The 15484-nt window shown below is 36.9% G+C and overlaps 2 protein-coding genes across 2 annotated transcripts in view; one reads left to right on the top strand and one right to left on the bottom strand.

Moving 5' to 3' along the window:
* The first annotated feature begins 5657 nt into the window (after window positions 1–5657).
* Window positions 5658–8081, top strand: LOC115243083 (RING finger protein 37). The gene is made up of 2 exons (XM_029819760.1): window positions 5658–6758; window positions 6841–8081. Exons 1-2 carry the CDS (start codon window positions 6136–6138, stop codon window positions 7712–7714), a joined length of 1497 nt encoding a protein of 498 aa, XP_029675620.1. The 5' UTR covers window positions 5658–6135; the 3' UTR covers window positions 7715–8081.
* Window positions 8082–8346: 265 nt separating this feature from the next.
* Window positions 8347–15484, bottom strand: part of LOC115243082 (vacuolar protein sorting-associated protein 13B) — a 16537-nt gene continuing 9399 nt past the window's right edge. Inside the window, exons 30-39 of the mRNA XM_029819759.1 lie at window positions 15098–15361; window positions 14404–15027; window positions 14238–14333; window positions 10584–14160; window positions 10054–10458; window positions 9796–9972; window positions 9539–9709; window positions 9268–9461; window positions 8848–9189; window positions 8347–8764 (exon numbers count right to left, since the gene is read on the bottom strand). Coding sequence (XP_029675619.1) covers window positions 8534–8764; window positions 8848–9189; window positions 9268–9461; window positions 9539–9709; window positions 9796–9972; window positions 10054–10458; window positions 10584–14160; window positions 14238–14333; window positions 14404–15027; window positions 15098–15361 — 6081 coding nt within the window. The 3' untranslated portion in view covers window positions 8347–8533. The remainder of the gene's footprint in view (window positions 8765–8847; window positions 9190–9267; window positions 9462–9538; window positions 9710–9795; window positions 9973–10053; window positions 10459–10583; window positions 14161–14237; window positions 14334–14403; window positions 15028–15097; window positions 15362–15484) is intronic.

Genomic DNA, 15484 nt, shown 5'->3' with positions numbered 1-15484 from the left:
GGAGCCCTGAATACTGAGCTTGTGATACGAAAACGCGAATATAGAAGAGGAAAAAGAAAATGACATGTAACATTGTCCTCCTGTCGATGCGTGTTAGACTGAAAAAACGAGCAATAGCTTTAGTTCGTAGTAAAGCTAATAAGCGCTATTGTGAAATGTAGCGAATCAGTCTGCCAAAGTCAATCACTTTTCTTAATCTGCTTTCAATGGATAGAGAGTTTTTGACAGAGACAAACTGGCGCTACATGGCGCAGTTAATGGCAATTGGCCAAGTTGCTGTCTTGCGTCGTTTTAATTAAAGCAAACGAGACGTGATAAACTTTGGAAAGATTGAGCAATTTTACGCTATTTTACGGTATAACGGTGTTGGGCATTTACGGATATACTTAGATAAACAACACTATGATTATAGTTATTGACCACTTGAGAGAAATATTTATTCCTAATTATGAAATAATCAATAGAAGGTCTTGTCAATAATTATATTTGATTATGTATGATAAACACAAAATTTTAATTTTGTTTACAACGACTTTCATATATAGACAATGTAAAACATAAGCAAGAAATTTGTAAAATTTAAAATAAAAGCTATTGGTCACTTTTAAAAATCTATCATATAAAAGAATCTGCGACACTTTATATAAAAAGAAAAAATATACCGCAAATATTGAAGGTAAATAAAAACTCGCGCTAAATGAAAATTCACAAATGCAAGTGATCAATAATCGCAGTAATTATAGTGGTCAGTAATTACTGTATACATAGAATACTAAAACTGTCACCTTATAATTGTGTAGCACAATTTTAAATTACTGTAAAAAAGTATGAGTTGTTTTTCACATTTAAATACAATCTAAAAGCCATTGTGAAATTATCTAGAAGACGCCTTGATCTGTATCAGACGTCTTTTAAATGTCTTTTATAAACATGTCTTTCGGATATTTATGTTGTTCGAGAGATAGCTTAATTACACATAAAGTGATAGTTTAGATATTCTACGTCATTAATATCGTTTACTCCAAGACGCCCAAGACTGGTACATAGTCGTTTAAAAGATATGAAGATATAAGGGTATATCGTGCCATGTAAAAGTTCGAATTTGTATTCTTTACGCTAACAATACGCGGCGATAAGTTTCGCTTCTCCTTCGTCCCATCCGTACAATCTGCAATAAATAAAGTTGCTATTTTTTTCATACAAAAATTTTCTTGCGCCACGAGACGGCTTACAATTGCACGCATCAGATCGCGTTTAATAATCGTCCATTTTCGCGAAGGGAGGAAATTAATCGCAGCATTAAATATCGCGGCAGCCGCATCAACATATCGATTATGATAATGAATCATTGCTGCGATGACGATACCATCATTGTCACCGCGGCAGTGATTTATCATAGATAGAGAGAAACGATTGTTTGTAACGGGAAAGATGTAATGTACCTAGTATTAGGATCTAGATAAGGCAAAGCTTCCTATTTTTTGCCCACGAGAAACATCATCGCGTTTCGGCCGGGACAAAAAAGATTATTTCTCCAAAAGATTTATTTTGTAATTTATCTTAGATCTGCACACAATTATTTATTTTACAACACTATTGTAATATGGAATTTTTCGCTTAAGTAATGTATAATGTATTTCAACAATGTTGATTCTGATATAAATCTTATGTGCGGGCCATGCATTTGAGCGGCAAGTAAAAAAAAAAAAAAAAAAAAAAAAAAAAAAAAAAGAAAATTGAATTTCTTTGCAAGTACGTTTTATAAAGATGATTTTTGCATATATAAAGAAATGTAATTTTACATTACATCGGCCCGGCTGTGACGCTCGCGCGATTGGATTAGCATAATATTGATATTAATATTGATAATACGATATTAAAAATAGACTTAACATGTAATCGATAATCTAATCAGTGTTAAGAGATATTACCGTTAATAATTTGATACTCGTTAGCTCCGATATCATCCGCATAATCATCCTTGTACTTCTCAATCGATTCGCCCATACTCGCAACCGTGAAAAAACTTATATTGCAAAAAGAGAAATGGTGAGAAAAAGCGAGATAAACACAAGGATTAAAAGTGCGAATATGGGACGGAGAACGAACGGGAAAAGTGCAATGCACACGGATGAATTGACGTCCATATAGTATGTTTACACATTTGTATCACGAAACAATTGCGTATGGACAATTAAAAACGAAAAATTAATCGTTTTCTTTAAATTAATTTTTTTTTTTTAATTGAGATTCAAAATAAGAATTTCTTTTTTTTTTTTATTCGATTCATTTTAAACCATCTATTTTTTATTTTTTTGCATAGAAGTCGCAATGAATTTTTCGTCACTGATACACACAATCATAACAAATCGCGCTACTGCCCGATCTATAATGGAATTATGTTTAAGTGAGGAGAGAAAAAGAGAGAGAGAGAGAGAGAGAGAGAGAGAGAGAGAGAGAGAGAGAGAGAGAAAGAGGAAAGAAAGAGCACTCGAATATAATAACTGGACACAGTGATACGGTGTACGTCTGTTCCGGCAAGGATAAGAATAACGTCCCACTTGTACGCTACGTCAATTTCGATGTCAATGTTCTCCTTCGTCGCTCATGTATATATGATATATTTAGTCCTAAGTGTATATTTTATACTGAAATATTGGTAAAAGTAGAATTAAGCGCTCGATCATATTGATAGATCGACAAACCAAAGGATTCATGCGCGCATTTTCCTCGCATTTGCGTTCCTGAGTAAGAATGAGAGAAAATAAACGAGGAAAGAGAGTAAAAAGAAATGTATTTCTTCGACATTATCGGAGAGCAATAAGGCCAGATAAAATAATATAATAAATCGCGTTTCATATTTAGTATTTTATTTTAATTATTTTTCGTTGACTCTCTTTCCCCTTTAATATTGCTTCAATAACGTCATGGACGTGTGTTTCGATGAAAGAAATGTAACGGGACATTAAAAGAACAAATAGCAATCCAAAAAATGAGTGAAGTCCACTTATATGCGTAAAGTGGTCCGTCTGCATTGGATCTAGGAACTGGCGTCAAACTTTTTAAGTTTCGTTCAAACAAGAATGTCAACTTATACCTCTGTCTTGTTTAAATTCTTTTTATTTTTCACAAGATGATTTAGATTAAATTCAAATTAAAAGTTACGTTACTTTAGAAAATTAACAGATGCAAATTTTTGTTAATTTCTAGATACACTAAAATGCTATTCAATAAAATTATGGCTATATTAAGACAATTTTTCATCACTGAAATAAATCTTCGTCAAAAAGATATCGACGAATCTCTCTCGATAAGATTTATCAAAGAGATGTGACTGCAAGAAACACATTATGTATTTTTAATGTCTGATATAAGATTTCGTTTATACATATTTATCTATTTTTATTAAACTTTAGTTATATATTCATTCGTTGCTGGAAAAATATTCGCGACATCGTGCTTTTGTACGGTTAAAAAAAAACTTAAAATTCATTGTAATTCAATCGAAGATAGGGAACAAGGCTTCTTGATCTAACAACAAAAATTCCATTCGCTATATAAACTATTCTAGATTATAATTACAAAGGTATCATAAGCTTGTTTGTATCTAAAAATTACACGATATATGTTTTCTTATTTTTTATTTTAATGATTTCGATATTATGCGATGTTCGGCAAGATTGATGCAGGAAAAATTTTGCTGCATCTTTTTCAGAAAAATTAATTTCTTTTAAATATATAATTTTTTTTTTATGAAATAGATATACATATACAAAGTCGACATCAAAAATAATTTAACATAACAAGAAAGATATTTAGTTGCCTGGACAAATGAACCTAATGATTATAAAGATAAATCTAACGTCTTGAATTATTTTAATATTATAAAAGTGTTTCAAAAATATTTTTAAAAAATACAAATATTGAAGCTTATCTATTTTTCATCAAAAATTGTTTACTAAAATGCTGCTTAAAACTTGAGCGATTCAGGAATGTAAAATAGGTAGAGAAGTGCTCTATATGACATATCTGCACTTCGAGTTTTGTTCCGCGAATTCTTTTTTCTGCAACTATTTTCCGTATCTTCTTCTTTTTTACCGTTTCAGTTGTAATTAACTCGCAATTTTGCAGATTGTGTTCTGTGATCATGCATGCTACTTTGCATTCACGATTGATCACGCACGTTTCAATGCGTCTGAGAAGAAACACACGTTTTTATAGCTGTCGATATGTAACGAGAATAAATAACGCGCGTTAGCTATTAAATAAGACTTATCCTGTAACCGCATAAGAGAGAATTTTAGTCCAATGGTATTTTAAGAAAATCAGAACGCAAGACGAAGACGCAGAGAACATAATTCAAAAAGGATCGGCTGACAATCCACAATTAATTTCGCACTTCCCTAATTGACCGAACCGATCACAACGACTTGTGTTTCGGTTCAATTTGTGCGCGCAAATGCGAATCGTCGTTCTACACTCATCTATCTTGAGAGAAGAGTGATATAGTATTCACGACATATAATACATGCATACATACATATATATACACACGCATATATATATACATACATACATATATATACATATATATGTATGTATATACATATGTATAATACAACGCACTATTTTTGCGTATGGGCATATAAATATCTAGCAAATACGACTGTGTTATTTGTACGAATAATCTCATTCAAGAAGCACAGGATATTCTTTCGCATCATTCATAAATAAACAGATTTCTTTACAATATGCCAACTAATTAAGAGTGCTTTTTACCAGACACACTTTTAATAGTTTTAATTATCTCAATCAGGTCTGTAAATCAAAAATAAGGTCCAAAGGACACACGCGTAACGTGTCTGAACACGATAGTACTCGACCAAAGCCGCAACGGAAGTATGGTGTAAGCATAGACATAGTATATCTAGACCATGGTGTAAGTAACAAGGTGTGCTACTGCGCAGCATTCAGGCCCACACGGCCAAGTCGATGAATATAAATAGCGCTAATGTTGTAGAGATCAAGTTGTGGGTTAGTATCAGAAATTTTATTTAGATGAAAGTTACTGATAGGATGCTACAGAAAGAATTCCTCTTTAGAAGAGGAGAATAGAATTCAAAAATAAGGTCCAAAGCACACACGCGTAACGTGTCTGAACACGAGAGTACTCGACCAAAGCCGCAACGGAAGTATGGTGTGAGCATAGACATAGTATATCTAGACCATGGTGTAAGTAACAAGGTGTGCTACTGCGCAGCATTTCTACTGACCAATAAGAGAGCGTGACAAGATTCCGCCATCTTGTATAATTTAAATGGATATTAAAACGAAGATTCGGGCAAGAAAGGGTTTTAATGAAAGATCTTTCGTGTGTAATTATAATTATGATGAATATATTTTCAGAAAATAATAAATGCAAACACATAAATATAAATAAACAAATATAAGGTACATAAACACATATAAGAAACAATAAACATATAATAAACAATAAACGATAGAGAATACATAACAGATAATAAACAATATAGAAGATATAATAAAAATGAAATTATTTTTTATTTTTGAATTTTTTTTTTTTTTATTGCGTTCACAAAACTCACAAAACTGCTGCAAAACTGTGCATAACCTGTGTATCATGATTCATGACACTATTTCGTTCACATTTAGGGTGTGTTCCGTTGCACGCATTGAGCGCATAGATCGCCTTGAAATCTATAATATATGTTACGTGAACTATAGATTTCCAGGCGATCTATGCGCTCAATGCGTGAAACGGAACGCACAACGCACCCCTATTATGTTACATTTTCTGTATTTAATGTGAGAAAGTTTTAAAGAGAAAAACAAGATTGAAAAAAAATATAGAAAATGTACATAGTTGAAAAAAGAACACCTGTGTAGCATCTAGGGCTAATCATAATCAGTTCGACAATCAATTCAGTTATATTATTGTGTATACTATTTTTATTACACATAAAAAATGTATAGCAATAGAACTTGACTAACGTACGATGGTTGAAATCATTAAATCTTCGTGACAATCGTTAGTCCACATGTTAAGCGTGCGATTTAATAATATATTTGTGTCATTAAATAAAAAGAAAATTTGGGACTGCGAATAAAAAGAAAATGCTTTTGAATTTTTGTGATTCTCGCTTACGTCCAGAAATAAAATGCAGTACTATCAGCACGGAAGGATACGAAGTGACCAATTTGATAAGCAATTCTTGCAAAGGATTTTTGGCATATTCCTGCATTAAACCGCCAGTTCACATAGACATCACATTTCTTTGTAACATCAGGATAAATCATATATTGATTTGGCCATCCGTTGGATCGCAAAAATCATTGGGCTTTCAGCTTTACTGTAAAAGTACAAATGATTTCAATACCCCATATACCTTATTATCCAATGGATTTTTGAGCCCCTGTGATGCTGGACTATTGTTTTATCCAAATGATATCGATCCTGCAAAAATCGTCACACCAGCAAATTTCTTAAAACGTTATATTAAAGTCTCGATGCGACATTTGACTATGTATGCTCATGTTTTAAGACTAACAATATGTAAAACGGAAAAGTCAGTACCAGCATTAGGAAAGATTGAAGTTTGGGGAACAGTATCACCTCGTTGTGGGAAAGATGTTGTCGCAAGTATATATACTTTATGGACTAAACAGCAAGCCACATTGGCATTACCCATAACTGAATGCAAAACTGGCACTACCTCTATAAATATCACTGGCAACAGGTTTGCATATATTTACATATAATATATTATATATATCTCTTTTGTATTGTTGATTAATAAAATATTTTTCATATATATCCAGACAAGAAGATAATGCAAAGCTTGAGGTTCCTGAGAGTTTCTTAGATCCCATTACATGGGAGTTAATGACTCAGCCAATTACATTACCTAGTGGCAAAGTAATAGATCAGACCACATTAGAAAAGCATGGACAGAATGAAGCAATCTGGGGAAGACCATTATCGGATCCATTTACTGCCATTGTATTTAACGAGCATCGTAAACCAATTATGGCAACTGCATTGAAGTCGAGGATTGATAAATTTCTGTTAGATCATAGTAATTTGAATGAAATAAAGAGTATACCAAGAGTCTTAGGTCATGATTCAACTTCAGCTATAGCAGGAGATAGAAGGATAACTCAAGTACCAAAGTGTGTGCTAAACAAAAACTTGTTAAAAAGGACTGTCAAAGATGCTAAATTAGATGCATGCAAGCAAACGATGGATGGTTATTCACAGCAAACAAAGAGATATTGCCATCAACTGCCAGCAGTTGTTGTATGTTCCAAACAATCTGCCAATGCAAGATCAAAACAAGCGACAAAGATTTCAAATTCCTCTAAATTAGTTCATAATAATTCTCATAATCATAATAGGGATGATAAATCAGAAAGATTGGTAGTGGCTAACATTGACAATTCCTTAGATGGCAATATAAAAACTCTATTGTCAAATATTAAACGCTTCAGTGAACCAGAAAAAGTGGAGTTACATAATATATCTAGTGATTGTAAATGTTGTAATAATAGTATTCTTTATAAGCTTCCCTGTAAACATGTAATATGTAGAAAAGTATTATTATCTATCAATGTAAATAGTCGGTGTAAATCTTGTGGACTTTTTTATAAATTGAGCGACATTGAACGAATTCATGACAGTATTTTAAATAGATAGCAGTAAGATTATAAAATATTATAAATATATATTATATTACCAGTAAGAAAATATTTCAATTCTTACTGATATAACTTGAGCTCCTTCACATTTATTATTTGCCAAATTTTATCCATATAAGGAGAATATGCAAAATATATTATTGTAACTTCCTGAATCATTAGAGATCAATGTTACATCATTCATGACAATTCCAATATGACCAATTCCGATAATAAGATTGCTCGCATTTTGGCACATACAATATAGTTTACATTCACATGTAAAGTCGACAATTACATATGTAAATAATGTTTATAAAAACTTGTTTCTCTATCTCCATACATATGGTATATTATAACTTATAAATAAATTTATACATGTGCTTTTTTTAATTTGTACGTTTCTGTATGCATTAATAAGTAACGCGTTATTGTAAATATTTTATACACAATTTATATAGCTCGTATAAATTTATAATAAATTTTCTATATAAATTCGTAAAATAAACGTTTTTTATATAAAACGATTATAAAGCGTCCATTATGCAATATATTTTAATAAAAATTAGAAATATGGCTATTCTCAAATATAATGATTTTGGAATATTAATTGTTTACTTGGACATTTGGACATTTCTTTCTCTTTATAATGTTTTTACTTTACAATTTCTCGAAACACATAAAATTTTCTCAAAAATATATACTGATATAGGTTTCAATACCCAAAGAAAATATTTTGAATGCATTTGATTCGCGCGCGCGCGCGGCATACAGAATTATTTGGAATATTTTTTCTCAGGCATTGTGATTAATAGTAAATGTTTGGAAATTCATTTCATTATAATACAGCGAAACCAGAACCCTGATTTTGTCGCTTGGCAATGTTGAACAACGATAGTAAATAATTACGGGTATCTGGACAAACATAAAACGTAAGTGTATGTTCTGGATGTGGAGACATTTTCTCAAAGGTATCGGACTGTCTGTCGCTATTGGTTGATACGCTGGCCAAGCCAGTGCTGCTTGTCCGCACGTACTCTTCAACTCGCGCTCTCATTTCTTGATTCATCTAAAATTCATGTTTATAAATGTTTTTACGTTTTTAAATTCGCATGATTTGATTATAAGTTCATAAAATCAGACTTATTTTACCTCGTGTTCGACTGGCGATAAAGGTCTGCTCGATTGTGTTGCAGCCGGTGGACAGTACAAGCACAACATGGTTGATTCCGCGATATGATCAACGCTCGTCAATTCTCTTAATGAGAATATTCGTTCTACGCTGTCCTCTGCCATGTTAACAAGTAATAGAGCTTGTCGTGTAAGAACGAGTGTCACCGCGCGATTACTGCCCTGGTGAATGACGTAATCTGCGCTAGTCACATGAAGGATATTGTCGTGACTGTGATCGAGTAAGGGTGACAAACGCCAGGTGTATCGCACAGACGTGCTATTATTGCCAGTAGTATATTGCACGATTGGTCTCTGACGTGGCTGTTAGAAAACAAAAACGGACAATGATCAGATCATGGCAAATCGCAGAAAAATGAGTTTTCATTATTTGAATTTTACCGTAGGCAAGGAATTCCATCCAGCTCCCTGTAATAATCCTTGACCCGTGAGAGCGACCAATTCCGCGGCACCACTCAGTGGCTTAGTCACGACGCCGACTAGACCGAGTCCGACTCCGGTGACTAAACTCTTGGTCGTCGCCTCGCCTGACCACATTTGCTGCAGAGGATGATGCGCCAAGCCAGCCACAGCCGCTGATTAACAATCAACAATTAACGATTATCTACATATGAGAAAGATATTTAAAAACAAAAAAGAAAGAAATGACTACCGAGTAGACTCATTCCGAGACCAGTTAAACCCTGGTAAAGTCCTTGCGCCATGCCTTGAGGACGCATTCTGCGCGATTCTTCTTGTCGCTGAAGATGTTCCTCGTCCAACGTTAAACGATCCAAGTTTCGCGCGACGCTAGACGCTAGTTTTGTTACGGAATTCACAGTACCTACGAGAAGAGGAGCAAGACGGTTAATTATATTTATCTTCAAGTACTCTTGGAATAATGAAAAAAGAAAATAATAATTTCTATACCCGCTGTAACGTGTTTCATCAGACTGGCTGATCCGTGCGTAATTCCAACGATGAAACCCCACGGGCCTTGTAACAATCCTTGAAACGGTAGTGAAACGAAGTCTCTGAGACCGGATCCGAGTGCTTGTGCCAAACCTCCTGGTGATCCGAGTATTTCTAACGATCCGACCACCCAACCTGACGCATCAAACTTCGTTATTTACCTCATTGTTATATAAAAAAATATAAGTGTATTTTGCGTATATATGTATTGCCGACCTGCTCCAAATATAGCGCCGGACAAGTAATGCATGGTAAGCGCATTGCCAAGCCTGTAAGGTGTGGTCAGTAGATTCTTCCTCTCGAAGATACCGAAGTACAATGGGGAATGATCCAGAGCGACGTACAATCGTACAGAGGTGTGAACGCTCAATAAAATGGATAACGGTTCTATCACAAAGTTTTGCAATCTCAATGGCTTACTCAAGATTTTCGAGTCGATCATGATGTAGTCCGGTATGTATACTGCATTCGAAATAGCTATTGTTTGAATCCGCTTAGGACTGTCGTTCAATACCAAACGTGGTGGTATCATCGAAGTTGCGTAATCTAATAATTGCGTTATGTATGTGTCCTCGATATATGCGCTAATGGGCGCGATTCTCATGCGATATTCCTTCGATGCTGCAACGGAAATATATATCATTACACATGTGAACTGAACATTTATTTGCTTAAAACATTATTGACTATAAGTATATACATATTTCTTTTCTCAATAGATATATATCTTGTCATAAGATACATACCTATCATATTTCCGTTTACTTCCCAGACGTACTCGACAGCTATTAAAGAATCATGTTTGATTTTCTCCATATTCGTCATTAAACAATTATTGCTGTAAAACGCCATCTCCCTGTTGGGCAATGGATTCTGATTTATCAATACTACAGGAAAGTCGAAACCTCCCTGATCAAATAATTGATTATCCAACTGCAAGTCGCCTATGTAGCAATGTAGATTGATAAATCTGGCCTTAGAATTTACGGTGACAACCAAATCCGTCATAGATAGACTCGCGACTTCGATTCTTTGCGTATTTTCATTGATGTCGTGAAGAATGGCGATAGTACACGCACGCAGATAAACTGTTACAGAGCCTTCTTTAGAATTCGTCGAAGTGGCATCGCTGGAAGATCTCGATTGATTTTCATCAGTGGGAATTTTGTCTGTCGTTTTCGGAATCAATTGCTTCGACAACGATGACGTGACAACCATCGATTCCATCGGCAAGGTGTCTTCTTGGGCCGAGAAAAAGCTTGTTAACGATGTTGAGCTACTTGAACTCTGTACATACTGCAATAGTTTATCCTCTTCTGATCTTTTCAATGGAATCGGCGCGATTGTATCGTGATCCTTTGCCGTATTCTTCTTCCGCAGTAATCTACTTCTAATGTCTTGAGCGGATATTTCAATCTGGGAGATAGGCACGATGCTGATATGAGTGGTGTAACAGCAGTTCTGCATTATAAGCTTTACGTCGCCGTACGAAGGCAATCGCAGATACTGGTCCATCGGCGTAGACGACAATGCGGATAGATTCACGCCTCTCGACCATTTTAGACTTGTCTTTTCTGTCACCTGATCGTTTTGCACAGTGGAAAATAATAGCACGTTCGACGCGCTTGGAACGACAGTATCGGGTAGCCTATTACTGACGCAAGGAAGGGAATAGTGAAATGTTGCTCCGCTATCAACTTCGCACATCCACGTAAAATGGACGCTATCCGGTAATATCTCGTTTCCTCTTTCATCGGCTTGTCCCAGCAGGATCTTAAAGCCGCAAGCATTCTCGATTAACAATTGCGGATGATCATCACTGTGTATCACGACGAACGTGGTACCTTTATCTTCTTGCGTTGTCACGATAACCGGCATGGTCGAAGAACCGTTTGGAATTGCGACGGATTTGCGGCTCATCGCTTGGTCTACTCTGATCGGACAGGACCATCTATGACCGAGGCTGAAAGATACATACAATACAAGCGGCTCGACATTGCTTTCCGTATACAGCGTGTACCATTGTACGATTGGTGTACCCTGCCTTTGATCCTCGGACGGCGAGACGTTCAGGCTGCAAGGGGTGAGATCGTGCGGCAGCTGCAGGTTTCTCGCTTCCTCGTGCACCGCGAGCGTGGCCACGCACAATTCCTGAGATGTCAAATTGGCGATCACGTGGCTACTCGTGATTCGCACCAGACGCATGTCTTCGTGCATAGAGGAACCGATGCTTAAGATAGATATGCTGGTGCCACAGTCCACGGACGTCTTGATGTTTCCGTCCACCGGTATGATGCCATTAATTCGCGGCATGTAGAAGCTCTGGCTCCAATCGGGTCGTGCCAGCTGCAACGTTTGCGACGTGTAATAAGTATCGCCGATTCCGACGCCCACATGAAAGGTGCCTTCCAACTTGGGCGGCGTGACTATGCCGTAGTGAGGGATCTGGCACAACTCTGTATCCTCCGATACCAGCGAGATATGGCAGCCTAGCGAATTCATTACGAAGCACCAAGGCTGCAGTTCCAACAACAAAGTACTAGAGACCAGTCCTGCGTCTTGATACTTCACCTGTACGTGTGTCTGCGGCTGCTCCGCAGATATCCATTCCTCCCCCGTGTCGTCCCCTTGAAAAGGCCATTTCGCATCGTCCTTTCGGTCTTTGAGATCTCGCAGAATTTTGTCGATGTCCTCGACGTCGGATCTTCTGAAGAACTTTCTCTGATCCACCGAACTATACGAAAGCGGTACATAAGGATTCGACGCGGAGACACCGGACTCCAGTTGAAACGTCAGTTGATGAAAGTGCTCGAATGTACCGGGACAGTATAGTTGCTGACACTCGCCGCGACCGTTCACTACTGTGCTCGACGACATCTTCAAGGACGGAGTTTCCATCTGGACTCTAACCGGCACTGGTAAATGCGATCTGATCATGTAAAGCGGACTCAATACCGCGAGGATCTTCACCTTGTCCTGTATCGTCTGCGTTACAATCCGTACCCAGATACTAAAAAATTGACCGCGTTCTTGGAGCGGTACTTTTACAAGCCAGGGCTGGCCCCATTTGACATTTGGTTGAAGAGGAATGTCGCCGGTCCAGGATAAGTGCGTCAAATTGGTAAAACGTAGCCGCATAGCCATTTTTCTGTCATTTTCAAGCATAATAGATGACGGAAAGCTCTTACCCGGTACGGGATACACCTCCTTCGAGACTGTTACCTTAGAGCCGACATCTGCTTCGTACTTTACCAATTTCATCTCAAAATTATCCTTCAATTGATTGGAAATTACAAGCTGCCCCGAGAACGTTACGAGTTTCTGCGTAGCGGAAAGCGACGTTACATTCACGAAAATCACCGTGCCGCCGGTCATCGAATTATTGAATTCTATCACGTGAATTCCATCCTTGTTGACCGGAAAGGACCGGCTCCACACCCAGGCGTTCTCTTCGATTGATATCCGTATCATTTGATTGCCAATCTGTCGCCACGAGTAGAAGTTACACTGCCTGCTCTCGAGAAGTATACTGTCGCCAGTGCCACTTTGACCGAAACGGATAGCTACATTGCTATCGTTCGCAATTACATAACGCGTCAGGACAATCACACTTTTCTCCTCCTCATCGAAAGACGCCAGCCATAGACGGGTGGAGACCGCAAGAGTGTGAGTGATCGCCGGACCCAATTTCAATGTAAACGGGTTGCTCGTTAACGACACGTCTATCTTGTCCGATAACGACAACTGTAATCTTCCTTCCAGGGAATCCAGCACCTCCTGCATGGTCAAATGACTGTAATCTAACACGTGCACGCTCAAAGTACCGCCGATATCGAGCAGTGTGGAGTCGTCTACCCATTTGTTAAGCACTAGAATAGCCCCCTTTTTTTCCACAGACATAAAACATTGTATCTCGGGGATCCTTCCGTTCAACGTGTACCTATCCAGCGGTGGCGGCAGATTATTGTACACAGTAGTATCGATATGATTGTACAGAGACATGTGAAGCACGCCGATATTTAAGGCGATCTGCACGTTTGGTATTAACAGAGGATTAAAGTAGGAATCGATGCGCAAGCAGGCCGCGAGAGCACGCGCGGAAACGATGCTTTTCGAGAGTGACCGCTTGTTGCTGGACGAAATGACCACGCGCCACACGCAGGCCACCGCACGTGCCGGTGCCCTTTCTGGTAAATCCAATCGATAAGAATCCGTTTCCGATAAGTAAAAATCTGCGTAACGTTGATACGACATGTGACTGTCGCTCCAATATTCGAGGATGCAAGAAATTCTGTCGATATAATTGCCATCGGCGTCCATTGTCTGTAACGAATCGTTTTTGTCTTCAAGGCAACATTGATTTTTTTAATTTTAAGGTAATGAATTGTTTCAGTACTTACTTCAAATGGAACAGGAGATATATGTATTCTCGTTAATGTGCGTGGTTGCGGATATCTCCAAGCCATCGCTTGTTGAGGATAAGCAAAGAATACTACCTGTAAGAAAACAATAAATCAAGCGCATTCTTTTATTTTTATTTAATTTGGTATAATCGCGTTAACTAACTTGGTATGGAAAAGGTAATTCGTCCGCAGTGCCATCGACAAATTGGAATGCACCAGCTTTTAAATCATCCTTGTAATGTTGTTCAGTCGATAATACAATTTGCTTCTCATTTTTACTCTCGTTTGTAGAGAACGAGGCAAATTCGCTTAAGAGCAACTGGCAATCTTGCATGACCATTTTTATAATTTTTATCTGATCAGGTCCAAAATCAAGATATAGACTTTCACTGTCTGCCTGTATCTGTATCTGCGGAATGACTTCGCTGTTGTATGAAGATTCCCAAACTAAGCAAGTTGTTATGTTGCAACACCATGGATTTAATAACACTTTGATATTTCCGTTTAGGATAGCAGATATAATAAAAGAATCTATGGATAAGTTTGAATAGATCCTATCTGGTCTCACAAGTGTTGACAGATTCCCATTTAATGATGCTAAACTAATAATGATTTCTGCTCCGGTGTCAGTCTTTAAAGATAATACGATTTGTTTTGTGTTTAGATGTAGATCAGGTACACTGAATTTTCTCGATTTTGTCGATCCTGCGAGATTTTGAAGGTCCGCAGCGCCCTTTTCCTTTGCTGGTACTTGTGTAGCATCACCATCCATAAAACACAATAGTACCTGAAATGCATGTAAAATAGGGTTGTCGCAAATGTATGCATATACGTATTTTTTCTTTTTCATAAAATACCTTATTCCGTATATTATAAAGCTGGTTGAGCCGAGATAAAGAAAGATGTATTTTCGTCGGTCGTCCCATTTCGATAAAAAATTGTCGATTTTTGCCTAGAATCATCTCAGATTTTATTGTAGCAAAAGAAGGTGGGATACCCGTGTCTCGATGTGAATCTCCATGCTTCGTTTCTATCATAAAAATTTTGAAATCCTTTTCAGTCGGTATCGTGTTCAGATTTTGGGCATCGCCAAGTGCCGTTGTTATATCAAAACAGGATATCTAAATCGGATAATATTAATAATATTAATTAAAGCAAGATATGTATATTCAAGCAGTTAAGCATTACAAATAACATATTAATTTTTTTTTTTTTTTGAAACTACATATTAAAAAATGCATACT

This window comes from Formica exsecta, unplaced genomic scaffold (assembly GCF_003651465.1).
Source record: "Formica exsecta isolate Colony F162 unplaced genomic scaffold, ASM365146v1 scaffold69, whole genome shotgun sequence".
NCBI lineage: Eukaryota > Metazoa > Arthropoda > Insecta > Hymenoptera > Formicidae > Formica > Formica exsecta.
Note: the sequence above shows the minus strand (reverse complement) of the source record. Positions and strands in the feature narration are given on the sequence as shown.

Bases quoted from the DNA above. Each gene is read 5' to 3' on its own strand.
- LOC115243083 (XM_029819760.1), top strand. From the start codon at position 6,136: ATGCTTTTGAATTTTTGTGATTCTCGCTTACGTCCAGAAATAAAATGC. The intron at 6,759-6,840 runs GTTTGCATATAT...ATATATATCCAG, and splicing joins ATAAATATCACTGGCAACAG to ACAAGAAGATAATGCAAAGC.